At 37.6% G+C, this 27454-nt stretch overlaps 2 protein-coding genes across 5 annotated transcripts; one reads left to right on the top strand and one right to left on the bottom strand.

Moving 5' to 3' along the window:
- Positions 1–741: 741 nt before the first annotated feature.
- LOC116253404 (probable WRKY transcription factor 12) lies at positions 742–5121 on the bottom strand. Of its 2 annotated transcripts, XM_031628205.2 has the most exons (5): positions 4525–5121; positions 4310–4374; positions 3811–3981; positions 1829–1923; positions 742–981 (listed from the first exon to the last, which is right to left on the bottom strand). In XM_031628205.2, the coding sequence occupies exons 1-5, from the start codon at positions 4729–4731 to the stop codon at positions 977–979; spliced, it is 543 nt and encodes a 180-aa protein (XP_031484065.1). In that variant the 5' UTR covers positions 4732–5121; the 3' UTR covers positions 742–976. The 2 variants fall into 2 exon arrangements, with proteins under 2 accessions (XP_031484065.1, XP_031484064.1); XM_031628204.2 differs by lacking the exon at positions 742–981 and having other exon boundaries at positions 1042–1923; positions 4525–5119.
- A 7948-nt stretch (positions 5122–13069) lies between these two features.
- Positions 13070–27454, top strand: LOC116252677 (dol-P-Man:Man(7)GlcNAc(2)-PP-Dol alpha-1,6-mannosyltransferase). Of its 3 annotated transcripts, none has more exons than XM_031627109.2 (20): positions 13070–13180; positions 13249–13334; positions 14970–15011; positions 16054–16099; positions 17120–17206; positions 17647–17702; positions 18697–18814; positions 19243–19301; positions 19617–19688; positions 21097–21151; positions 21277–21380; positions 22580–22651; positions 23141–23227; positions 23317–23384; positions 24091–24159; positions 24257–24345; positions 24788–24890; positions 26364–26429; positions 26718–26811; positions 26980–27454. In XM_031627109.2, the coding sequence occupies exons 1-20, from the start codon at positions 13108–13110 to the stop codon at positions 27058–27060; spliced, it is 1527 nt and encodes a 508-aa protein (XP_031482969.1). In that variant the 5' UTR covers positions 13070–13107; the 3' UTR covers positions 27061–27454. The 3 variants fall into 3 exon arrangements, with proteins under 3 accessions (XP_031482969.1, XP_031482968.1, XP_031482967.1); XM_031627108.2 differs by having other exon boundaries at positions 21092–21155; positions 24257–24339; XM_031627107.2 differs by having other exon boundaries at positions 21092–21155.

Here is a 27454-nt window from a genome sequence, read left to right as displayed (position 1 = left end):
TGTCATACTTATTGATTCTTACACAATACCAACTCTTCTACGGATCACGAAAAGAGAAAATTTTAGAACTAAAGAATGTAGAAAATTGATGAGCTGTTTGACCAACCACAACCACACCTTTAGGAGTTAGGTCATGGGTCGGTTACTTCCCCCATGCAGCTTGTGTTAGATAATCAACGTAAGATCAAGGAAAATGAACCTAAACTCCACTTGTCAATTATCAAGTGTATATGCTATATGTAAATTGAATCCGTTTCACATCAATTGTATTCAGATCTGTTGGTGGGTGGGTGGGTGGGTGTGGAGAGAGAGAGAGAGAGAGAGTTGTTATGTATGTGCATGCTAACATATCGTGGACATAATCACCATGCTTCTAAGCTGGCAACCCGTGATCATGCTTGCAGATGTACAGGTCTGTGCATATTTGTATTATATATATGCTTGACATGTACTCATAAAAGTGGGCCAAAGTAGAGTTAGCTTTTCTCAAGGTTGTGCACCTTGCACGGTTCTCGTTCTCTTTCCAGCCGAGCGAGAGCAGTAATGACAGAGACATGCTTGATTCTATTGATCATAACTCTTGCTTTTGAACTAATTTCCTTATTTGTTTCACATTGGGGAAGAAATGCGTAATCAAGTTTATACTGCAACAACTAGTTTCTGCTCTACAGATGATAAGTAAAGTGACAAACCTTGAACAGACGCGTGCGCATGCACACAAGCACACCCACAATGTCAAACAAACGTGAAGAAAAAGTGTCAGATTGGCTTCTCTCTTTTAGCTCATATCGTGGTTCAGTTAACATTAGTATGTCCTCCGCTGACACCCACTCACAGTTATAAGCTGTTACAACTTTCTTTTGTTTGATGCATGAAAGCTAAATGTGCATATATATGCCAAATATTATTTGCAGTAAAACATTGCATGTCAAGCTCTTCTCGTGGAGCAAAAGATTCCAAGCAAATCCCCAAGAGTTCAATCTGATCACAAGAGGAAATATCATACTGCAAGGCTAAAAGTTAGGTGTGCTACTCTTTTGCAAAGCTTAAAAATCTTGAAGCACTTAAAAGTCTTCATGCCTTTGAGCAATGGTTTTCCCACAATTTTCCAAACGGAAAAAATAGAAAATAAAAAAGAAAGACAAGGAATTTGTAATAGCCTTTGTGTTTGTTTCACTACAGTGATCCTCTTCCGTTCGACCTTAAATTCATGGCTTTTAACATGTAGCATGTATTAGGTTCTCAGTTTATTTAAACTGAAGATCTCTCAAAACACACATTTTTATGCAGTCTGGAATCTAAGAAGCTATCACATTCAGATGTAGCTTCGAATCTAAGAATCCAAGCTATCAAACGCAACCTTAATTAAATAGCACTCAGTCATGTAAAAAAAGGCCATGTCACTAACGATGCTATCCTTTCAACAGCTTATTCTTGGTTTGAGCTTTGGCAGTCAAAGATCTTACGGGCGCCACCTTTTGCGCAAGTGGCCTAAGTAAATATATGCCCTAGAGGTTGCAGTTATCACATTCCGCGTGCAGTTTCTTGCTGCTATTTAAAAAAAAAACAGTCAAATCATGATGAACAGAGTTATAATATATATAAATATAAACTTGTTGCTATTATAACCACAAAACTTTCATGATCGTGAGAGTTTTAGAAGTCGAGAGTTTTCATAATGGTAGTAATAGCAAAGAACGTACACCAAGTCAGCATCCGCTTTTCCTAAGCCTCAAAATAGGTTTTCTTCCTTAGCGTCTCTATAAAGAATGAAAACACTCATGCTTAGTGGAATCAAGGTCATTGCATGGAGTGTGTGTGTGTCTACCTTCATAGGTTGTTATCACCATTCTGCAATCTTCTGATAGCCTTTCAATCTTCTTTTTGACGCGGCAATTTGTGTGAGTGCAGCGATAGTAGCTCCTGCCACACAAAAGAAAAAAAAAAGGTCAAATAATTAGTGCAAAACCTGGATGATAAACTATCTGATATAACTTCAGGTGGAACAAAACTGAATTTAGAACTAGAATACCAATATTATTAACTTCATTTCTCACTTTCCCGTCTATTGGTGCAACAGTTGGTTCTCCAAAACTGTTCACTTTATTAATGATGCTACACAAAACTTTTATGCATACTTGTTTTATGGGGAGAAGAGATGCAGTACTGTAAAACTTCTGTAATTAGTACTGCTTGAAAGGATTTTTGATGGACTCTGACTAAAACATATAATATAAATTATATCAAACCACAAAACATCAGATGCATTAGAAGTAGGGCCTTATTTACTTACCTTTAATCATGAGGTTAACTATTGAGTTTTCTGGATGCATTGGAACTTGTGGGGACTGGGAGGTAAAATTAAAACATATAATATGGATATCAAAAGCACAAAATGCGAGATAAAATATTATGAGCAGGGCCTTCTTATTATTTATTTGTTTATTTACCTCTCATAATGAGGCTGCTGACTATTGAGTTTTTGGAATGCATCGGAACTTGTGGGGCCTAGAACATACTTGTTCTCTGTTCTTAGTTGTCTCTAAATAAAAAGCCTCGTTTGGGACCATTACTCTTGCTCGCCAGGTGCATCTCCTGAATATTGCTTCAGCCTTGCAGTAAAAAGATATTATATTGCTTTAAGCATCAAACTCTTTGATCTCTTTGAATTTAAATGCCTTAACGTAAGCCATAGTAATTTCTTGCCTCGTGAGTACTGTAGCTCTTGTGGACTTAGAGGAAAGGTTGTTGCCTCTACAGGCAAGTCAGATCCCTAGAAAGAAGTGCAGAAAAGAAACTTACTTGATGGCACTTTATAAGTTTGACTTGCATAGAAATTTCCATTTGGTTTACACAATGTGCAGTACCTGTGAATTAACATCTAAGAATATTGCATGCGGCGGCATAACTTAGTCCAACTTTCTTTATTTTTTCTCATTATTCAGGTCTAGGAAATCATCTCTTATCCGAACACATGCATGCAGACCACTGTTCTCTTTCAGGGAAATAAAATGCATCCATTTCTCAAATAACTGAACTTTTTTTCTTCTGGTCACAACTGAGCTGACACCTTCATGCTATTGTAAGAATAAAAATGGTGATCATTCACGTGTTCTCGAACATGGCTCGTCGCTTTGACTACAACTGTTTTCATCAAGTCAGCATCGCATTTAGGCATGATACCATGAGAAATACAAGCGATCATCAGCAAACTTGCAGACATTCTTTAGCATAACCATTTCTTGCTTTTTCACATTTAGCTTTGAACGCTAAAAGACTATCAACAGATGACAAAGGGCAATTTCTTTTGTTGGGAGCATCTTATCACTGAATCAATCAAAATATGCTCCATGCACCATCGTCTGTAAATAATACGTTCTGTTTTCAAGTGGAATGAGAAGTATAGCCAATATATCATAAATAATTTGTTAAGCATGAGGTCCAGATATTGTAAAGGTGTCGATCGACAGCTAATAGTAACTCCAAATGCAGAGCTTCCCCAAGAGAAGTATCCAACTGCAAGGTTGAGTTCCTCTCAATCAACCATAAATCCCTGAGCACTGCATGTTATTTGCAGTTTATGGGGGCTGAGAGAGAGAGAGAGAGAGACTTGAAGCATGAAGGCATAGGATATATAGTGCATGGCTAGTTGGCTCAACAGATGACTATTGACACAGAGATAAAGCAAGAAGCCACATGAATCTAACCCGTGTGCTAATGGCTACATATCACTCTTCATGAAGATAAGAACTGAACATTTCCAGGGTACGGATGCATAGCATCATGGAAAGAAAGGGAGAAGAAACATACCTCGGATGAAGGCTGTTCTTCACAACTTTCTGTCCATACTTTCTCCATTTATATCCATCATCCAACACATCGATGTCACTCCGTGTTTGGAAACAAAATCTGGGCTCTCTCTTCTTCTTTCTCACCTTCACGTTTCCGGCCTTCTCGCCGGCAGCCGGCATGCCCCCCCACCTGTATGCATCCACAGTACGCATGTGCAGTTAGAGAGAGAGGGAGAGATAAATTAGAGAGACAAATGAGAGAGAGAAGCTGATACAGGTATAGCTCAGTTGCTAAAGCTGAAAGTGGAAAGTTAGGGTTTTTAAATCATAAAAACACATAAAAATCAGTGCAAAAAGCCGGCTTGATCAAGATCTGTTCCTTCTTGGGGGACCTGTTCAACAAAAGAGTAACTACCATACTGATAAAATGCAATCTTGTCTCAAATCTAGATGGTAGACACCCACCCTTGATTAAAGCTGGTCATCTAAGAGAGAGAGAGAGAGAGAGAGAGAGTCACCAATTATTTTCATCCCCAACATTGAAGATGTGATCATTACCACTCTTCTGATTCGAGCAACCCACCTGATTCAAGTTCAAAACCACCATCCAACGCAAAATGATCAACAACCCCACCATACACCAAGAAAATAATATAGTCCCCATTACTATGTTGACATATATATGTTACAGATGTGATCACAAATAAACAAAACCAAACCCATCCATGGTCACCATGTAATTATTATTCCCCTTGAAGCCAGCAGATATTGGAGGAAGAAAACACCCTGCAAGGAACTGAGGAGGATGGCTCTGAATCTGAGAAGGAAACGTGAAGGCATGGGAAGGGGAGTCGTCGAGATCATCATCCATTGCTCGGACTTCTGAACTTGTTGAAAATGGGTTGTTGGAGAATTCTCCCCATCCAAATTGAGTATCCATTTGACTTCTTCTTCCTTTGCTTTGGGTCTGTGATGTGGGAGGTGCAATTTGTGAGTGCAGCTGGAAGAAGCTTAGTGGGTGCAGGATGAGATTTTGTGCCGGTGGTGGTGGTGGTCTTTTTCTGTGGCTGTTGTTTATCAAAGAGTGAAAGGGACGGTTGCTTCCTAACGCTACCGGTTAACCTATCAATAGCAAATGAAAACACTTTGAGAGGGCAGTGGATGCTGAAGTGTGGAGGGTTTTATGTCTCTTTCTGGTCGCTCTGCCCCCCCATCGTCTGTCAGTCGTCTCATCTCCCAGCTTTCCATTTCTATCTTTCTTTACAATTTTTTTGCCATTTTACATGCTCTGGATCTGCAGGTGTAAACAGTAAGCTTGCAGGCATGTAGTCCATCGTCTTACTGTTTACGGATGCCCATCATCACCCTTCTCTCTCTCTCTCTCTCTCTCTCTCTCTCTCTCTCTTGTATGTTGAACGCATTATCATCATTTTTGACCATCTTGGTCTTAGACCAAGATGGTGTTCATGTGTGTTTTTAGAAGTAAATCGCGCACATAGACAAGTCTCTCTTTCTCTCTCTCTCTCGCTCTCTCTTTCTCTGTTGCCATGGTTTTTGACTGTCTGAATCATTCATAACTTCTGTACTCTCTCTCCCTCTCCCTCTGCTTCTGAAATGATGGTATGCTGATAACCGACATTTTGCCTTCGTACGAGACATTGATCAAGAGGATGCAGGTCTCTAAACCAAGCAGGTCGGGTTGACATAATTGTTCCAAAGGAGTGTACGTGTCCGCGTGCTGGTGCATTTGTTTGTGCTTGTATGGTGCCCTTCTTCTTGTTAGCCTCTGATCGCTTTTGGGGCAAAAAGGAAATAAATATAAGAAAAAAAGGATGCCCATCTTCTAAAAACTCTCTGATACTCAGATTTGACATAAAATCATGGTTCCCTCGTTTGGTTCCGCAGAAACCCGCCCCTTATAACAGTCTGTCTTTGTTTGTCCAGAAGATGGATTATAGGGATGTCCTTCCTGTATAGGGGCCTGCTCCTCCATCATTCTAGTCATTCATCAGGGCATCTCACGCGATCAGGACGCATGCAGCCACGAAGGCCAGCTGTCAAGGTTGCAGTCGCGGTGGTGGTGGCGGTGGCGGTGGCGGTGGCGGAAGCGGCAGCGGCGGAACCGGCAGCCGACCGAGCCGAGCATCACCTTGATTGGTCAGGCATGATGGCTTTGCCACGATATAGGCCTTCTTCTCTAGCCCATGACTCCAACTGCTTACAGTATGTGGTTTACGTTTGAGGTCAGGTTTCAAAATTTAAAGGTCGACATTAATATAAACATATGAAAATTAACCGTTTTCTTGAATCTTCCAATATATATTTAACTGGGATTCACATGCATCAGCGTAACCAAATAATCCCTCGCTGCTCGTCGACTGCCACGATGCTTTCAACTGAGCCTTGATCAGGCCGTGCTGTCGGCGAGTTCATTGCATCCTTCATCAATGGGGTACTCGATCAAGGCGGAGCCGATAACCATTGGTTCATTCATTCAAAAAGTTTGAGTGTCTGATGCTCAGAAGCAGAAGATTTTCATTATCACTTTAATATCCCAAGGCAGTTTGAACCCATCGAAGTTGAACAATTGCATCATGCCCAAGGTGATCCGTTGATGGGTTTCGCTGCTAGAAGGATTTGATGATTTTTCTTTTTTTTTTCTAACGTTATAGGACCTAATTAATTTGCTGGATCAAGTTACGATCCTCTTATCTGCCAATAAGTGCCGCCTCATCAAGTCCCCGAATTTAATGTTTTCATCGTCGATGAAACTGGAGCTTTTGAATCCTGGAATCCTGATAGGGTGTAGTTAGTGCACAGACTATGCAATTACACTAAGAATTAACTATTGAATCATTTATCTCAGTTTGGTTGCCAATTATACCATACCAATCTGATCATTATTGTCGAAAAGCTAGAAACCGACGCTTGGTTCACGTTCCGATGTATGAATTCGAGATGCAATCGTGTCTATTCTGTTCTTCCAATAGCAAGAAAAGCAGTGGAGTTAAAGCGTACTGCTGATCCTTGGCACCGGCTTCCCTGTAATAAAAAACAGGATCATCATTTTCCTGCTTTGGATATGAGGTTCGACTTCTAATGAGAAATAGCTTTTCGTCTTAAGAGCAACCGGATTTGCGTCAGTGGAACCATAAGCTCCATACATAATGAAGGTGAAACATGATAGGTCTTCTTCCATGGTCCTTTGTTTACAATTTAGTGGTCCCTGAGAGTGGAAAGATGGTTTTACTTTGTGACAGTTCATTATTTGAACGAATCACACAAGTACTCTGGTACATATTCCTCTATCCCATGGACAGCTTCAGGAATAATAGAATATTTTCTGACATTTCTCATTGGCTGTCTTGTGATTAAGCAAGGTATGTGCATATAATTTTTTTATGGAATCAGAGAAGTCCAATGAGAAGAGTCAGGAAATATTCCCCTGCCGTCCATGGCATAGGACGTGTAATGTATACGTGTGTGTGTGTGCGCGAAGGGGACAAAGAGAGAGAGAGAGAGAGAGAGATTGTAGTTTTTGAACTGCATAGATAATATAGTACACATACTTTTGATCAAGCAGCAAAACTAATTTCTGGTCTAATCATGCATATTAATTTAGCATGCTTGTGTACAATGTTACTTTAGTTAATCATAATCAGTACGTCATAACAATCAATTCCCAGGACATGAAATATCTACAGCTTTACTTTCTTCCCATGATTCTACAGCTTATAATAGTTGAAGGTAAATGGTTTAAGAATGACCCCAAAACATGTTCTGGTGGACTATGGTGTCAACCAGAAGTGCTGCTCTAGCCCTGTGTCTGTTTGTGCGTCTGTGTGGGTGTGTGCGGGCGCACTTGATTCCCATCAGTCTAAAGTTCAAAAACTAATAATAACTCCATATGTATTCATTCATATGAGCCATTAGCTGTTTTCAGTATTTCGAGTTCTGAATCTTATAATTAATGTCCTAAAGGTGACAGTTGGAGAAGCTATTTGATGCCAAGCTAGAGCTATACAAACAAGAGGTGATGAAAATCACATGGTTAGCCATCACACTTCTTTCTCGTGTGTTTGCGTAAGTCTGCTTATGACAGATTAATCAATGTGTTTAAGAGAATTTCTAGATCAGATTCTTCAGACCCTTTCAGCATGCCGTTCATATTCACTAACACACAGTTCAGAATATGTGGGCGTTCTCGAAAAGAAAGACAAAGGAAATCCGCATCATTATAGAATCTAGTTCACGCCATCTTAACATCTAGTTAGTATTAGGAGCAGGAACGAAACTTTCTGATCGATCTTTCTCTCCCTCTCTTGCTCGTGCTGAAGCCCATCAAGTTGTCCTTATGGAGTTCCTTTACTTCGTAACTCTAGTGTCTGCACGATCATCCAAACTATCATTGCAGCATCCTTGTTCATCTAACTTCTGTGTATTCATGTAGTGATAGCCTCTAGCACACGAAAGATTGATTCCCAAATCCCTCACAGTCGTTACTTTTCGTTACATGTAGTCTCTCTCTCTCTCTCTCTCTCTCTCTCTTGGAATGCAGAAAAGTAGAGAATCCAGGAAATAGACTACCAACAAAATTATAAAATAATGATGCATAGAACAGGAAAGACTCTTTCATATGATTTTCTCTATAGTTTCTGGCCAACATACGCTTCTTCATGCAGGTATCAGGAAGCACGTGAATGCAATGATACAACCTGATCATGAATCATGATCTCTTTGGAGTAACACACACACACAGAGGGCTTGGAAAAAGAGAACTAGCTTGTAGCTAATAGTGTTCCCTTGATCCGTGAATGCCATGAATATGCTTCATGTGACAAGATATACAGTCATGACATAATAGTAAATACTTGAAGATAGATATGAAAAGCAGTGATTACTCCCGCCTGCGGAGCCATTCTAGAGAAGAATGAAAAGAGAAAAGGTAAAGGGGGAACTAGAAAGTGAACGTTCCGATCTTTGGAGGCCTTTCTTTCTTCTTTTCTTTCTTTCTATATTTTGAAAGACCAGGTGTCTTCCTTTTCATGATTCATCCGGCACAAACACTCAAGGAACAAATTGGAAGCACGCCCTGCTCTTCTTGTTTTAGATGTCGCAACTGCTATCCTTTTTGAAGCTTTTGAAGAACAGGCGAAAAGCTGGGTTGGCAGCAGAACTCTCTCTCTCTCTCTCTCTCTCTCTCTCTCTCTCTCGCTCGCTCAGCTTATGAGAAGTCCAGACTGAAAGTGTCAGGTCCAACTTTTGCTGCCATAGGTGAAATAATTTAATGCGTTGGAGCTAGCACTAGTACTGGATGGTTTTATGCACTTTGCAATATCATTATGCGGGAGCTTCTAAGTTCTAACCCTGCATTTGCTGCCACCATTATCAGAGGTGATGCTTATTATTAAGTTCAAGATTAGGCATAAGCATAACTATAAAGAAGAAAGGGTCTCAATTCCTTTTTCAAATGCATAAAATTGTCAGACAACCATCATCAATGTAGTTTGACCAAGAATTTTCATCAATTGTCTAAATATTTATCATGCTACCGTTGTTTACAATAAGAAAAGGATTAAACTGAAATTCATTGTTGGTAATGATTCATCATCCGCTCTTATTTATGGCAACATGATTTTTATTCACCAAACTAAGTGGTTAGACCTTGGAGTTTCAAATTGCAGAAGATCAAAAGTTCGAGTCCAGTCTTATAATTGTACAATATCTGGTAGAGATCCTGAGCAAACTCAAATGTCGGTTCGTGTGCTGGGCCTACCTTTTTCCTTGTCTCAGGATATATACGGTTCACACCTTGTTGTAAAGGTGTTCCAAATGGAAGTCAAGTTGGAAGATCTTTATAGATTTGTTTGTCATCCAAAAGAAAGTCCTTGATACAAATGGGCCCTAAAAGTGGGGTGGCAGATTTCTTTTCTTTATTTTTCTTTATTTTTTTTTAATTCCAAGGAGATTCCTTAATGTGGGGTTGATTGTTATAACCATGCATAACGAGCTACAAATGCCACCAACAGCTGGGAAGAAACACATATCACACTATGCATTTATTCAAGTCATGAGTAGTTTTCACTGACCATGCATGCATAGGCCTTTGTTGTATGTCTTGTAATTTAACATAGTTTTCACCTTGACTTGCTTAGATTAACATCAAGTCTACCTTCACCTTGTTTGCAGCACAATCCACATATATAAAGCTAACTTTTGTGGGTCTATGCTTCTATCACCTATAGTCAAGCAGCATTGGTGAGAAACTAGAAAAGGGGGAAGATGAGACAGTACCCATCAAGTTTTTAAGTATCTTCTCTTGACTGAAATATACATTTTTAAATGTGCAGCTTCACCTGATCTAAATGACTACCCAAGACTTCCATTGAAGAAACCAAGTTTGCCCAAGTCCTCATCAGGATCAAGCTGAAACCCCAAAAAGAACCATCACTTTTGTGCCACATGACCGCTGCCCATGTAGTCAAAAAAAGTTGATCACCTTTTCCCTTTCATCTTATTTTACATGTGTACTGTGAGACGGAATTATTAAACATTTGTCCTTTTCCTTTGGAACCCTATGTTCATGTGGCCATTTCGCTTTTAGCTTTTTGTGTATTTCAGCATGAGAGTCAGGAAGGCAATTGAGTGCAGCCTGGCTGCCCCCACCAACATCTAATCCTAAATTTCCTTTTGATTCCTGCCTCCTCTATCCCTTAGGCGTCATCATGAGCAACTCAACCCCTTCATGACCCTTTTCTTTCTCTCCTTCCCCCCCAACCTCCTTTCACTGCCAACACTATCATCACCATTGCCCCCACCTTCCTGCACCATCCCCAGTAGTACTGCTCTCCTCTGCTCTGACCTTCATTTTCAGATCTCATGGACTTTGACTCAACTCACTGCAGACCAGCCTGAGAATAATGTGTACATCCATGATCTTGGTCACATGCATGTCATCTACAGTACCAAATCCACTTGACTTGCTTGCGGGATTAGATACAAACCATGTTCACTAAATGCATGCATCTTCTGCCTATCGATATTCAGAACAGTATATATACATATAGCTAATTCATAGGACTCGGGTTTCCATTCTATGATTTCTGTGCTTTCCCTGGTAGCTAACATTATTCCATGCAGCTTGGGAGAATATTTGGTACCAATTGTTAACGAAGGAACTAATGACCATAGAATGTTGCTTTTCATTTTTTCAGAACAAAGCAATAGATGTGTAACTGTTGTATATCGTTTTATTTAGTAGACAGTGAGTTCTGGATGATTCTATCGCGCAAGAAGGTGTTTGGAGTCTGTGGCAAAGGATTTGACATCTAATAAAGGGAAATCTTCTGTTTAAGGGACTGTCTTTTTGGTTGTAATCGAAATACAGCCCTCCTGTTTCTGACTTTCTTGATATTGACTAGAGTTTCTCAGGTAACTGTTAGGGGCCGTTTGATTCGCTTGGAATCTAAATAACTCTAGGATCATTATTCTCATTCTTTCCCATGAACGGGTGCTGGGAATTCTGGTATCAAATAAAGAATTTTGATTATGAAATTATATGCTAGAATTATGATCCCACCTTAAGGGTGAAATTATGATTCTAGAATTTTGTGGAATTTTTTTGTCTCTTTTTGGGCCGCAAGAGTTCAAAGCCTTAAATTCTATAATTTTAATTCTCTTTTCATCGAACAAGTTATTTTTAATTCTACAATCAAAATTTCATATGATCAAACTCAAAGAAGAGTTGGAACTGGAATTTGACATTCCAATTCTATGTTGAGATGGAAATTTCATTCAGAAAATTCTGAGACATCAAACGTTTCTTAAATATGTTACGACCATCGCCCATTTCTTTTTGCTGAAAGCGAGCTGGGGAGTTCCCCTTTCATTTATTCAAGAAAGAAAAAGAATAAAGAGTGTCTGCACTTCAAAAGAAATTACAAATCATCATCTCCTGCTAACTATCAACAAAACTAATACAGAACAATGCCACAAAAATTCACCATGTTATATCTGCCTGGCCATCGAAGGACCCTCTCATTCTTTAGCTACCATATGTCTAAATTCACGATGAAAGAAATGAGGTTGCTTTTTCTTTTTTAAGTGAAAAAAAACAAAAAAAATTTACTTAAGGAGAGGCTTTCCATGTTATACTAATTTAATCTGGGAAGACATACTCCCACATTTTACTGTTGAGATATTTTAGTAATTTGTGGGGAAATTTTTTGGGTTTCATTTTTTGTCTTTTTAGGGAGATGGTTCTTTATTTAACCAAGTAGAGAAATGGGCGAAGTTAGAAATTTTTTATGAGAAGGAATAATTAAAATTTCTAAATTTTGACTTGTTGTGAAATATCATTTTTAAAAAATTTTATATAAGATAAGTGAATTTTTTTAAATTTACATGTAAATTTTTTTTAGATGAGACCAGGGGCCTTTGCGGGCCCTTAGCTTGACTCCGCCCCTGAGCATTTTAGTTATGAATAACTCATAGTCCTTTGTTATATGCATAACATTTAACTTGCTCCTGTTAACTTGCTCCTGTTTAGCTTAAGATCTGAACAATATTGTTGGATATCAAAACTCTTCTCTCCCCTTTTCGGGTGGTTGTGATGAAAGTTGAAGCCTACGACAGGTAAAAAGAAAAAGAGATGCATGTCTTTGGAATTATAAGAGAAGTAGGCCTTAAACGATAAGAAACCAATTGATGTGCACGCATCAAAAGCGGGTTGAGAGAATTTTTGAAATTTTCATAAAATATAAGATGGGATCTTTCATCTCTAAGTTTTATATTCAAATTTGTGAAATGGCCTTCTATTTTAGCAAGATATGGCTCATGATTTTTTTTAATATTTTGGGAATATCAGGGCATAACCAAATGAGACATGGGACACAGGCCCGGCCTCTTTGAATTTTCAAAAATTCTGAAAACCCACTTATTTTCTTCTTTTTTTTTTTAATCCTTCTAGCCACTTTGCAATTTGTAGTGCAACATGATTGGAGCCTCCTTAAAGTTTGTCGATATATAGAAGTATATGCCTCCTTGAAGCTCCTTCTGGTTCCGCTACTGCGGGGTGATAAATATGTGCTTGATTTTGTTATTTCTCGACAGTTTAAGCCTGTTTTTGCGAATTTTTTTTTTTTTGGTTCTTGAAATGGGTCGGATCAGGATCAAGCTCGACTGCAATAACCGAATCTTTGGAATTCCGGTTCGATCAACGACGCGATTCGAATGCCGATTCGTCAAACGTTGCGCGGGTATATGTACGGGAGGCGGGATCGCATTCCCCGCGCTCGACCGTTTCTTTGGGGCAGCCATGGCTAAGGGGAAGCAAGAAACATCCGTTGTTCGTCAGAGGACGAAGATCTGGAGAGCCCTCGAAAACTATGGTAAGCTCATCAATTCCCCGCGATTTTGTCGCCCGGTTCTTGGCTTCTCTAAGTCGTCGATGGTTCAGGGTGGGATGCATTGCTGGCGTCAATCGCTGCGTTCCATGTGCTCATGGCGCCCTATACCAAGGTCGAAGAGAGCTTCAACGTCCAGGTAATGTTTCCTACTGTTGGGTTCGGTTTTCAGGAAGGATGACATCCTTGTCTGGTTTTTTGGTTTGATCGAGTCATTTGCAGGTTTGTATTTGGGATTTTGAGTATATTTCAGCTATCGTGTAATCAGAATCACTGTACAGTGTTTTACCAGAATTAAACAGTACATGAAAAATCTTTGTGTTTCGTATACTTGTCAAGTCACGTCGTGATGCGGAAACTAGCGAGTCATTTTGTGAAACACAAAGATGACTGACCAAGTAACTAGTAAATTCCAGAAACGTGCCATTTTGGGAAATCGTCATTGACGTTTATAAGTGCGTTCAGGTTCAATGGGGAAGGAGAAGCTTTACTAGCAATTCGCCGTATCGCTGTTTCAGTCATCTGGCTTATGCTCGTCGTGTGGCATTTGATTGAGAAATTCTTTTTGAGATCAAGTAGATGCATGCATTCCACATATTATTGGAAAAGATTAGTCATATGGATGATCCAACGGGGAACGTATTTTCTCTATATTGCATGATGGAATTAAAGAGATCATGAAGGAAAATCTAAGTTGGAGTAGTGGATGGAGCATTGTTAAAAGACTTGAAATCAAATAAACTAGAGAACTAAATGCTGGTCACTGGAACAAGATATTTTTATGTTGGAGGCAGTGAGTTTTTTAGTAGCATTATTTTTGGGGTTGTGGAATTTTTAGGTATCGTGGGGCTATTCAACTAATTCTTTGGCTACGAAAGTGTCGGCGCTATGGAATAGAAGCAACTTACTTGTCTATAAGAATAAATAGTCTAACAGGTGTCCAAAATGTGCCCATCATTAAACTTATTTGAAGCTACTTGGAATACAATTATGTTGCCTAAAATTAACTTATCACGTGAGTGAAATTAAAAAGGAAAAAATAGGCTATTTTGTCCTGCACCTTACAGGGAAGTAAATCGAGAAATGGAAGATATAAAAGAACCTGGGTGCACATGCCATTGCAGTGTAAAATGTTTATAACACCATCGCTTCTCCTGGATCATACTTCTGCTATGTAAAAGCATGACTTCAAGGTGCCAATTTTTGAACCCTTAGAAAAAACCTATTATAGATCCTTCACATGATTCAAGCCAATTTCCTACATATAGATGGTATTTGCATAGCCTATCTTACAAAGGGTTAAGATATGAAAAATAGCTAAATTCTACCCAATGGTTTTGTACCTTTGTGAGTTGAAATATTTACACTCTACATGAAACAACATATACGATTACCAATCAATGTGATCATTTTCCTTAATGCAAGTATCTATGTATATGTGTGCCCTTTTATACACATCCATTGATATGCATGATTGCAACACGGAACTATATGTATGGAACCACGACATGTCTTGCATCTGTGTTTGTGCTGTGCATGTTTAAAATTTCAGTAATTAACAGAAACCAAGACTTGACCTTTGTGCTAATTTTTTACGTCATATGGCAACTATTGATGACTGATATTGCTTGTGGTATATATGTTACCCTTTTCATTTTTCTAGCAGATGTTTTACTTTTCATGGGTTTGCATGTTACTCCAACACCAATACTGTTTGTTATGTAAATAACCGAATTTTTTTCTTTTATTGTGGTTCTGCTTGCTACTTTTGAAGGCAATGCACGACATTATTTATCATCACCATCACTTGGAGAAGGTACATTCCTTGTATCTTTAAATTATGTATCATAATTAGGACAAGTTCCTTGAAAGTGCCACAATTTTTGCATATACCACAAAAGAAAACCTCTATCTTATCATGGACCTTAAACTACATGACAACTGTATGCTCACCTCCTTTAGTTTGCATCATCAAGTTATTCTTAAGAGCATCTGTTTCAGTTCTTTCCATGAGAAGGAGGCCTTATTTCGTATGGAGGAGGCAAACTCTCAAGAGTGGAGCTAGAAATTTTTCGTTGCAGGGGCTGCATTATAGTTTCAAACTTTTAACAGGGGCCAAAATATAATTTTTCAAATCTTTTATGTAGGTTAAACTAAATTTTTTAAAATTTACATGTAAATTTTTTATTTTATTTTATTTAAATCTGAGAGGGAGTGGGGGGTGGGCATGCCCCTGCTGCCTCCCTGCCTCTGCCCCTGCAAACGTTCATAGAAGGTTGATCCAGCATCCTTGTGAAAAAGAAGTGGTGGTGCAAGAGGTTCAGATTTCGAGTAATTAAATTATCTGGCAGTTTTGGAACCAGACCCAGTTGCAATTACTGCAACTAAAAACAACAAAACACCCCATTGGATCCATTTACATCTGCACCTGGGACCAACTCATTCACTGGAAGATCTCAAATCTCAGTTTTCTTAAATGACCGCTGCATTTTCCTTCCATAAGGCAAAGGCTATTTCATGAGAAAGGGTTTTCTCATGAATGGATTTTTACCACCTAATAATGATATTTATGCCCAGTTAAACATGCCAAGAGTGGTTTATAACTTTATCCTGTCAAATGATGGTTCCATTTGTGCAATCCTTTTCGTTCGACATGATAAATTATGTAAAGTATTCAATAATTAACTGGCTCTTGTATAAGAATGTTGTGAGAAAAGCCCTTCTAGAAAGGTGTTCATGTGGTAGTACAAATCTAGTAGATTTAGGTGATATATTTGGCTTTTGGAAGTTCTAAATCTTATAGCATCTGAAAATAATGAATATCTGCTTTAAGATTCTTTTTCAATTCTTCTCAACAGTATGATCACTTTGAATTCCCCGGAGTTGTGCCCCGTACATTCTTAGGTAAGTCAATTTTTTTTACATAAGCTTTTATTAGCATCACCTAGGAACTTCGCCTTTTGTTTATTCATGTTTCTCTCTTTTGGTATATTTGCTATTGTTGGTCATTGCACTAATAGAACTGTAAATTTTACTGAATGATGCTTCTGTTTATGCTTAATGAAGGTCCTCTTCTCCATTAAATATCAGTAGCTTCATCTCTTTTTCATTTAAGCATGGAAAGTAGGATAAAGATTGTTGCGGCCAACTGGGGAAAACTTTGACATAACTCCTTCCAAGAAGTCCTAAGTCATGAGGCGAGTTTGAGCTGATGATTGGGCTGCTTTTAGTTTGTTTAAGATAGAAAAACTGGCTCAACCTTGACTTAAACTTGAACTCTAGCTCAACTCTTGATTGACAAATGTTACAATTTTTTGTTGCACATGTCAAAGTTGAGGGAGAGATCAAGTTGTTAATCCAATCAAACAGGGATATGATCAGTTAGGATATGATACTTAAATTTTGTTTTCTTTTTTCTTTTGCTCTACTGGTTTGATGCAATTCTAATTTGCTATTTATTTTTACTGTCTGCATCTGAACCATTTACACCCCTATAGTTTGTTCTGTAGTTATTCGGTAGATAGCTAATGTGTGGACGTAATAATATTTGTACCTGCATGGTTATAAACTTATTTTTCTTTTATGAAATAATTGTAAAATATAAATGCATTATGCTGTGTGTGTCTGTGCCCTTTCTGGTTCCCTGCACCCAAGTTTATTGAAGATCTCGTGTGTTTACACCCATGACTGCATGCTGCATCTGATCCTGCCACAGGGTATTTCTCAACCTGATAAATTGCTGAACTGGCAAGCTGTAAAATTGTTCTCTATTTCTCTTCTGATAATCTATCAAGCAGGCCTAGATAGGTTGTTGCAATTATTTTTTAAAATTATCTAGTTTCAAATTCTTGAAGATTCCTGAATCTTGAATAACTCCATCATTAGTTCGACCTGTGTCAAGGTTTTTATTTATTACTTTTATAGGTTCTCTTTTTGTCTCGTTCTTGGCATCACCAGTTGTTCTCGCAATGGAGTTCTTTCATTTTCCAAAGCTTTATGGGCTGATAGTGGGTAAGCTTTTCAACTAGTCCATTATGCCGTTTCTGTTATGTTGTCCTTTATGATGCCTTGTATGGATTGAGCTTTGTTTCGTTCAGAACTCCTGAAAATTGTTGGCTATAATTACCTGCCCTAAAATTAAAGTAGCTAGGGTACACTTTGTCTCCTGATTTCTTTTTGCTTGAAAAGAAATCCGTGAATCCAATATTATATTTTCTTTTTAAGTAGTAGCAGTTCCTTCCTTAGGTTATCAAACTTGATTCCAGGCCTTTCTATGCTTTAAATTCAATAGGATAAAGTGATAAACTTATAGGCTTATAGCTAGATGGTGTCAGCTTATAAAGCAAGCTATATTTATTTTTCCTCCATTTTTTGTATTCAGGAAAGCTTGGATATGTTTAGAACTCTTTTTCCTATAAAGGAGCTAATAATTCCTTCTGACTTATTTCTAGTTCGTCTCATGTTGGGTAGCTTCATATTGACAACACTTGGGTTTTTCCGCCGACAGGTGAGAGCTAATGTATTTTAACCTAATCATTTTTCAACTAGTATCTGCATGCCAGGGTGATTGCTGTTTATCTTTCTATAAGTTACTCTACATGTGAAAGAGAATTTCCATCCTTATAACTCAGCAAGTTTGCATGCTTCCTCGTAAGCATGTTTTCTGCTTCTGGACAAAGTTAATTAGCTTGATTAGGATGCTTTTGTTTGATCTGGTTTTTTTCTGCTCTATGCGAAACTGCTTGTTGCAGTAGCAACCTAAATTTTGACTCCATATAACTTATGTTACTTGATAGTTGTTTTCTAGCTGGGCCTCATTTCTAGTACTGTATTCATAGCTTATGGTTTTTGCTGCAACATAGGAAGGTGGCTTCTAGTCTTAAATTATGTTATTTAATTATATATAAAGCAAGTATCCATTTCCTTTTCATCCTTTTAAGCTTTCAATTTGTCACACAGATGGTTCCTATGAGTGCATGCTTCTACCATCGCATCTTTCTGTCATCTTTTCTCCGTCTATTTTAAGATCATGACCTCCATATGGTACAAGAAAATGCATGTTTAATTTTTTCTGCAATTCATTGTGGACATTCTAATAGAAGTATGGGTGCATGTGCTACCATAGAAAATTCAGTACAGATGGTTCCTATGAGCACATGCTTCTGCCATCGCATCTTTCTGTCATCTTTTCTCCGTCTGTTTTAAGATCATGACCTCCATATGGTACAAGAAAATGCATGTTTAATTTTTTCTGCAATTGATTGTGGACATTCTAATAGAAGTATGGGTGCATGTAATACCATAGAAAATTCAGTACAGATGCCCAATATCCTATTAAGATTTTTTGTAATTGATAAGAAGCTTTCTCTTTTGCATTTTAGAAATTGGTGCCGAAATTTTGCTGTTGACTGATACCACACACACAAACACATGTATATATTAGCACTTCCTTTTGTGCTAGTATCCTTGCCATTTTTCTAACTAGTCAACTATGTGAACAGGTGAAAATGCAGTTTGGTAGTCAAGTTGAAGCTTTTTTTGCAATACTGACGGCCTCTCAGTTTCATCTGTTATATTACTCAACCCGGCCTCTTCCAAATATATTTGCCCTTGGTCTAGGTCTGTTATTTTGCTTATCTGTTGTTGAAGTCTTTCTACCACACAATTTGATATAGTATTTTTCTTTGTGTGCTAATTGTGCTTTAAATGAGAGTTTTATGCTTGTCAAACATGAAAGACCACAGGACTATAATCTAGCTTTTTCCAATTTTACGTAACTGTTTATCTTTAGGGGATTATTGCTTTTGTAAGTTTCATAGACTGCACATTTATGTTGGTTTTCTGTAGCTAGGTATTGTTGTTAGTTGTTACTGTAGCACATTTATGTTGGTTTTCCATTTTCATTTGCTGAAACTGTAATTTGCTTACATTGCCCTTCTGTCTTATTATATTTAATTTCAACCTTTTATCCTATTGCTTATCCTTTTATCCTATTGCTTATCATGTGTATGTGTTATCTGAGAAGGTGCAAGCTCTTGTCTTTGCAGTGAATTTGGCATATGCTTTTTGGTTAAAGAGGAACTTCAAAGCTACTTTAAGGTGTCTGGTATGTATGTTTAAATATCACAGTCTTTTGGGGAAATTTACTTTCTGATTTGAAGATCAAAACCAGATTTTGATTAAGTGACTGTAGGAGATCTAAATACAAAGGTTTTATATGTTAATTCTATTTTGGTTGCTTTTATTGTGTGGTTCAAGGTCTTTGTTTCAGTTTACAAGGCATGGTTAAGTGAAATTTTTTGGATTAGTCTGATGGTGGTCTAGGTTTTTCTGAAGCTATGCTGAGGAAAGCTTTTATATTTTTTGTAGTACTTATCTAATATACTTGTCTCAACTTTTGTTCTATTGCATTTTGTAACAGGTCTGTGCAACAATGATATTTAGATGTGATATCGTGCTGCTTTTAGGTCCAATTGGTTTGGAGTTTCTTTTGGTATGAAATAAAATGTTACTTGTCATATTTAGCATTTTCATTTTAAACTTTGGTTTAAGACATTAGTCAGGCTTAGTCTAGCTACTCTTTTATCTGATTAGTTATTCTATTTACACCATTGTCTCCATGTGACGCTTCATTTCTGTTTTTTCATGTTAATTTCATTTAAATGTTGTTCAATGCCTTTATATATAGTAACAAATAACGTCTCGAAGTTTTAAACGGTGAGGTTTTTTTCGGGTATAATACGACGAGCTTGAAAAAAAGGAGAAAAATACGGTAAATTTTTAATAAATTTAAAAAACTAAAAAGGAGGGAAAAATAAAATAAGTGAAAAACTAATAACTCAAACATCAAAAGATAAGTAGATTTGCAACAAATAAAAAATAGAAAATGAAAAAAAAAACGTTTGACATTAAAAAAACTGAAAAAATGAAAAAAGTGAAAAAAAGCTGAAAAATGCGAAAAAAATCATTTTTAACGTTTTTTTTTCAAAAAACGCGTTTTTAATGCATTTTTAACGTTTTTTTTTCAACAAACGTGTTTTTTAAAAGTTTTAAATGGCCAATTAATTTATCGCTTTTTTTTTTTTGCATTTTCTGTGACTATGAATTTAGAACAGGCACTCCATGCTGGCATGCCCACATTTTTAACTTTGTGAGGATGTCAAAGACTCCTCTCGCCCTATTTAAACATTTTCAAAGTTCCAACTGGAAAATGCCAAAGAGAAAAGTAGAAAGGAGAATAGCGCTTGGGGAAGGGAGGGGGGAAGGGTAGTTTGAACTTTGAAGTTTTTCTTAGGTGTGAAGCATTGAAGTTCCCAGTGTGTATGAGAATTCTGACCTTAAATATTCAAATTCATGATTTTAAATTGTTTTCTGGACTGCATATAACTAGGGCTGCACACGAGCCGAGTCGAGCTCGAGCTTGCCCAGCTCGAGCTCGACTCGACTCAACGAGCTCGAGCTCGAACTCGACTCGAACTCGAGTCGAGCTACCTAACACAAGCTCGAGCTCGACTCGATTAAATAAAGTCGAGCTCGAGCTCGACTCGATTAACTCGATTAGCTCGTTTAAATAAAATATGATCCTTCTTTTTAAAATATCTAGTAAATTTCATGACGTGGGATGAAATTTGTTTACTCGTCGAGTATAAACGAGTCGAGTCGAGTATAAACGAGTCGAGTTCTTAAAACTTGAACTCGACTCGTTTACTCATTCGAGTTTCATTGTAAGCTCGAACTCAACTCGTTTATAAACGAGTCGAGCTCGAGCCGAGTTTAACCGGGCGAGTTCGAGTCGAGCCCGAGCTGGCTCGACTCGTTGTGCAGCCCTACATATAACTGTCGTTTCTATCTTGCCCATAGCTGATGCTCAATTCTTTTGTCTGCATTTTCTGGCAGATCAGATCAGTTTCCTTCTGGGAAGCATTCAGATGCTGTATCGTCACAAGCTTTTTGTGCGTAGGTTGCTATCAAATCAATGATATTCCTTTAAGGTTTTCTCGTTCCATTCCTAGACATTTCAAAGTAACCAATTGTCCTTTTCTCTCTCTCTTTTTTTTTCCATTTACTCTCAAATTTCACAGGTATCTCAGTGTTGGTTGATTCAATAATGTGGCAGCGACTTGTCTGGCCTGAATTTGAAGTCCTCTGGTTCAACTCAGTCTTAAATAAAAGTTCTGAATGGGGTGTATCCTTAATGAAAATGCAGAATTAAAAGTGATTAGGAGATGCGATCTAGCTATACTCTTGCTTCAGAACATATGACACGCATTACTGGTGCCAGTTTTGTTCCCAAGTACTTTAAGTCTTTGCTGAAGTGAGGTGCCACATAACTGTAAATATGATATGCTACCTTATGTGGAGGTCAAAAACTAATACCTTTTCATTTTCAGAACATTCTTCATTTTATAAAATAGGTTTTCCTTGGAAAACAACAAAGAGCTCATAAAGGACTTTGATTTCCAAATGCCTGGTCTGTTGAGCAATATCAATTTTCTTTGACTAGTAAGTGGATCCTGGTTGCAATGTTCTTTACTCGATAAAAATGTCTATTTAATTCTATGCTTTCTGGAGGCAATTTTACTTCCCTTATGAATCTTCTCTGCCTGGATGTCATCCATCACTGGTATCTGTTTCTGTCAGCTTACTATCTAGTCTTAGTGAACCCGAAAATAAATGTGCCAGGAGTGCCAAATTTCTTGTTTTAGCCTTTAATGATACCAAATTTCTATGGTTTTTCTCCTTGGGTAGGTAGCTAGCTTGAGTTTTTTCTGTTGCAGTATCATGAGACTGAATATGCCTTGTGCCTGATCCTCCTTTGTTTGCTGGGAATGTGGTGACATTCCAATTTGCAAGAGGGAGTCTACATTATAATATTATATGCTAAGTGAAAAATCGAAAGCATGTAAATGTGTGTCTGATTATGCACTTTCATCTGTATAAGCTAACTTAGATTTGACCTGTGTTAAGATTCCACTTATATCATGTGAGGAGATCCAATGAAGTTTGCTCTCTTCAATCTCCATTGTGCACTTGGCTCTTTTCAGGAAGCACCTTTTCTTTGCGTGTGCTCTGTTATTTGTACTTGCTTTTGATGCATGATACAGATGCACTTTTTTTTGGTCTTTGTCTAGATCAAAGTCATAACATAGAAACAGATTTGGTTTATTCTTCGTGTCTAATGCAGAACACATTTATGTTGTAGTTTCTGTTTCTGCACTAATAATAGTCCCTTGTTATTTATTGTTGTTATTAGTGATTATGTAACAACACATTCCTCTGCTACCCCTACTAATGGACAACATGCCCTTATTAAGTTATCCTGTCCAAATACGACATCACCGTTGACCATAGCTATGTTTCTCTTTGACATGGACTATCATTCAGACTCATGTGTTCTACTGGTATTTCAGTTCAGCTCTTCCTCGGTCCATGCTTGCCGCATATCCTCTATGCTTGGTAAGTTCAAGTGACGAGCTAACCCTTTCAGCTCTTTTCTGCATACTATTTTCTTCTTCTGTTTTACTGTATTGGTATGTTTAATTTTGGGGTATAATCTGCTTGAATCATATGAATTGCATATGAAACCTTTTAAACTTCCATGGTGGATTCATCTCTGTCTGGTTGACTCCTTGGCATCAAAAGTAGGTGGTCCATGGGAATGGTAATGCATAGGGTTCCCATTATAATTTTTGGGCAGCTGTCAGCAAGGATAACCAATAACCAGCCTGTTGTATGACGGTTCTTTATTTTGTAAGTTTTCTATGTTTTGGAGGAAAGGATGCTATGCCATTGACTAATAAAAATAATATATATGCCACTGCATGCTGAACCTTGCATATTTCTGTGATAAACTTGGTAGGGGTACTCTTTGATAACACCCAGAGCACCTTCACATGGCACTCTACTATCTTGTTTCTCGTATGACAAAATGGTTATTTCCTGCAGGTAGGGATGCTGATTGACCGGAGACTGTTGCCATATGGTCTCCCAGTCCTTTTGTTTGTGATGCTGTATTCAAAGCTCCCACACAAGGTTTGCTTGCTAGCTGAGGCATGGTTTGAGATAATTTGAGTTGTATTGGTACTATATACATGTGGTTTATGTATTATAATATGTGGCAGGAGCTCCGTTTCATCATCCCATCAGTTCCTATGTTCAACTTGTCTGCAGCCGTTGCAGCTGCTAGGATGTAAGTCAAAAGTTCAACTTCGTTAATGGTTACTGCACTTTGTTAGCTGCAAAGTCTGTAACTTACAGTAAATTTTTTGCAAACTTGCACACTTATTTCTAGTTGCGATTGTGGGTGTGGGAAAGATCTCATGAGAAGTTTCCATCTAGGATTTGTTGAACTACCTAAGTCCGACATTCTGCATAAAATCAACCATTCTTCTAAAAGGAAATTCTGAGTGTTGCAAGAATGACAGAAATGCCTTCATAGTACACAAATTATTTTTATAGTTTGCTACATGTCCTGCTAGGACTGTTTGAATCAAATATTGAGCAATCAGTGGAGGCTGTAGTTCTTTTTTGTGACAATTTGGTAGGTTAATCATGAGTACGCTGCTGAAACTTTTGCAAACTTGTGTTGAGTTTCACAAACTGTCATAAGTAGTGTATCTTAACGTAATGGTCTGTGTCTTGTTTCTTCTTGTGCTTTTGTCTACTCAACTGTAATCTTATGCAAAGTATGTTTTAATGGCATCTTGAGATCCCATATCATCATTAATTTTCTGTGGTCCTTTTGTGTCTCCGTGCATATGTTGTGAGCATGCACATGCCTGCACATGTTTAATCTTGTTAAGTTTTAGGGAGACATTAGCTATCCATACTCTATTCTGTTTACTGAACCATGTTTCTATGTCAGTGAAGCAGTCTTAACGAGTTGATTTTTGCAGCCATATCAATAGGAAAAAGAATGTGTGGAAGTTGCTTTATCTAATGTTGATTGGATCCCTGCTGGTCAGGTTGGTTAGTGCCATTTAGATAATTAGATAACATGATCTTGTTAGTTGGCTTATATTTATATTCATCACTTTCACTTACATTTTAAGATGAATCTAGTCTAGGATGTTCAGTCATCACAAGTGTGGCTTCATATTCAAACTATCCAGCTGCTTATGCCCTCAAGTCTTTACACAAGATAGGTAAAGGTATTTCGCATGACATTTTATTGAGAGACATTACACTTTTTAATCTGACATGTTTATAAATTTATTATTTCTGTTATGTTCAAAAAAAGGATATTTTTGTAATCTGATCTCTACAGTTATTTTGCCATTTAGTTTGTTTGTGTGTGTGTGTGTTTTTTTTTGTGGTGGGGGGGTGGGTGGGTGGGTTAGTGGGGAGGGGAGGGAGAAGGCCAGAAGGGCCTGAAGGAGCCACTTGCCATATTTGGTAAACATACTTGCTTGTGGGGGTATGCTCCCATCTAGTTGGAAGTGTTCACCACTTGTTCTGGTTCAATTCCGTCCCCTTTCTTCTTAAAATGTAAAAATTTAATACGTGAATTCTTTGATTAATGTTGTTTCTTGAATTTTACACTTTCTCCATAATCATATCAGTCTCCAATCACTTTATTCATGCCTATTTCAGTGGAAGATGGCTCGACTAAGGCAGCCGATTGCTTGGTTCATGTAGACTCTTTTGCAGCAATGAATGGAATTTCCCGATTTTGTGAGAACAAGTCTCCATGGAGGTATATTTAGTCTTTCTTGGTGTTTTATTCCTTGTTGGCCAAGTTTATGCTGAATATGAATTTTTAATATTAAGCTGCATATATGGTGCTTGGTGGATTTTTCAAGGATTCCTCATTGTTTTTAATCCTTTGAAAATCTCCCTTGTGTTGATAGAATTTTTTTTATTATCAATTTGTATCCCTTCGTTCTAGTGGATATGGTGATGCTTGAATCATAAAAAGAAACTTGTATGACTCGTCTTTGAGAACGTTTGTTGCTTATGATAAAATGTCAAAAATTGTTCCTTCTACATTCAGCTATGTCACACAGGTTCAGAGTGCGGGTATGGTATTTACCAAAAAGAACATGGTTTCAGTATATATATATATATATATATATATATGTATATATATATGTATATATATATATATATATGTGTATATATATATGTATATATATATATATATATATATGTATATATGTATGTATGTATATATAACTGTATAATTGTCCACAAACAACAACATTAACAAATTACGGTTCTATTTATGATTCAGCAAAAAAGAAAGCAAATTGTCAGTTGCTGCACCTACACCTGCACCGCTGCACCTGCTTCTAAGTTGTATCAAAGCAGCCTCTTTGAAGAGCCTGTATTTGCTTGGACCTTGAGACTTATCAAGGAACATGCACAGTTGGTTTCAGCATAGATGGAAGGACTGCATCTCTAAGTATTTTATGTTGCCCTCTCTCTCTCTCTCTCTCTCTCTTTTGCCTAAAGAATAGTATTAACCGACGAAGAATACTTATTCATGATTATGTTTTCTTAGAGAAGGATAGCTTGCTGAGGAAATAGTATTAACCTAAAAACAGTATTTGTCCATGGTTACGTTGAACATCTCTTAAGAGATCAATATTAATTGTAACCTAAAAAATCCCTTCACAATCAGTAAAGAAAGCAATAACCAACTTCAGTGTGAGCCTTTCAAAGGAACTGTAAAATGTAAAGTACAGAAGATCAGGTGCGAAAGAGCAACTCCATACCTCCCCTTTGTGCAATCTGTGGACTCCCAATGTTGAAACTTCCCCTGCTCTCTCTCTCATCCTCTGTTCCTGTTTTCTCTTACATATCAAAATTTTCTTTACCCTACTTTCTTTGAATGCCTTATACTCTTTTTTACAATCTATTTCTTATGATTGAGCTATTTCATATTAAAGCACTTAAAAAAACAGAAGTTTGTTACATACTTACATACCTTAGTGCTGATGTATGGTGATTGCAGCCATTGACATTTTATGCAACTCTAGATTCTGTTCTCCTAACCAGCCCACATGGCCTTATCCTGAAATCCTTTGGGTCGACATGTTTTTCCCATTCATTTATCAGTAGATATTATGTGGAATTGGTTTTACGCTCTAATGTTAGAGGAGATGTTGTATCCTGTAGTTCGTTTACTTTCCTCATGTGCTTTTGTTGGGATTGTACTTCACTAAAGGTACTCAAAAGAAGAAGGCATTACCATTGAAGAATTTCAACATGGAAACTTCACCTATCTTTTGAAGTGAGTTAAGCTTTACTTGTTTCATTTTATTCTCGACAAGCAAATTCATATGCAAAAGAAATGTAATTTCTTTTGTGTTCACTTTTTCCTTTTCCAAAGAGTAGCTTTCTTTTAGCATTGGGTTGTTCAAGTTGCTGCAGTGACTTAGAAAATGCCTACTAAACAACCCTAAAGAGTCACCCTGGCATCAAGGAGAAAAATTAAAAAAAAAAAAGAGAAACTTTGGACATATTTTTTCTAGCAGTTCCTTTTCTATTGTAAGCCCTTGACCATTTAATTTATGCACAGTGGGCATTCAAGCATTCCTGGGTTCAAGTGTTTATTTGCTGTGGATGGCTTCTCAAGGCTGCAGATTCAGTTCTCATTACCACCTATTATACTGGTAAAGTCCACGCCACTTTCTTGTTTTCTAGTTTGTTCAGTTATCATGGTGTTTCCTCATCTGAAAATGCGCGCGACTTGGGAAAACTTGCTTGTTTGTTGTTCAGTCTCATCTCTGTGGAATTGTACGTCATAGTCAAGTATGAATTTATTTGCATGTTTTGGACAGTTGATGCAACCGAAGGTATACGTACATGGAAATCTACAATGCCAAGATGTTGAAATGAAAAATTGGCCTGGTTGCGTTTAATCATGGATGTCTGCCCGAGTGTCTGGAGTAACAAGAATCAAGCATCGATATCGACAGAGAGCAGCTTTTTGTTTCTGTTAAAAATTACAAGGTTAGATATGGTTTGCGGAGGAGGCAAACTGTTGTGTCGAATATTTCTAAACAGCAGCACATCAGCAGTTGGTTTCTATATGGTACCTTGAAAATATCAAGTTATTGGAAGCCTGAGAGCTTGGTGTCTTTGGAGAGCGATACAGAAATAGAATTGTTTAACTTAATTCCTTTCCCGCTATTATTAAGTTCGCGGTTTTCGTTGGTGACTCCATGGGTGGGTACATTGTTGATTGAATCATTGTTATATCGCAAACATGTTAAACTACATTAGTGCTAATTGGTTTTCTTTTTCAATTTCTGA

The sequence above is a fragment of the Nymphaea colorata genome, chromosome 4 (assembly GCF_008831285.2).
Source record: "Nymphaea colorata isolate Beijing-Zhang1983 chromosome 4, ASM883128v2, whole genome shotgun sequence".
Classification (NCBI taxonomy): Eukaryota; Viridiplantae; Streptophyta; class Magnoliopsida; order Nymphaeales; family Nymphaeaceae; genus Nymphaea; species Nymphaea colorata.
Note: the sequence above shows the minus strand (reverse complement) of the source record. Positions and strands in the feature narration are given on the sequence as shown.

Excerpts from the sequence above, each read along its gene's own strand:
- LOC116253404 (XM_031628204.2), bottom strand. The coding sequence starts at position 4,731 with ATGGATACTCAATTTGGATGGGGAGAATTCTCCAACAACCCATTTTCA. Across the intron at positions 4,375-4,524 it reads AGGGGAATAATAATTACATG|GTGGGTTGCTCGAATCAGAA; the intron begins GTGACCATGGAT and ends AACTTGAATCAG. Across the intron at positions 1,924-3,810 it reads AAGAACAGCCTTCATCCGAG|GAGCTACTATCGCTGCACTC; the intron begins GTATGTTTCTTC and ends TTTGTGTGGCAG.
- LOC116252677 (XM_031627107.2), top strand. The coding sequence starts at position 13,108 with ATGGCTAAGGGGAAGCAAGAAACATCCGTTGTTCGTCAGAGGACGAAG. Across the intron at positions 13,181-13,248 it reads GAGAGCCCTCGAAAACTATG|GGTGGGATGCATTGCTGGCG; the intron begins GTAAGCTCATCA and ends TCGATGGTTCAG. Across the intron at positions 23,385-24,090 it reads GCCGTTGCAGCTGCTAGGAT|CCATATCAATAGGAAAAAGA; the intron begins GTAAGTCAAAAG and ends TGATTTTTGCAG.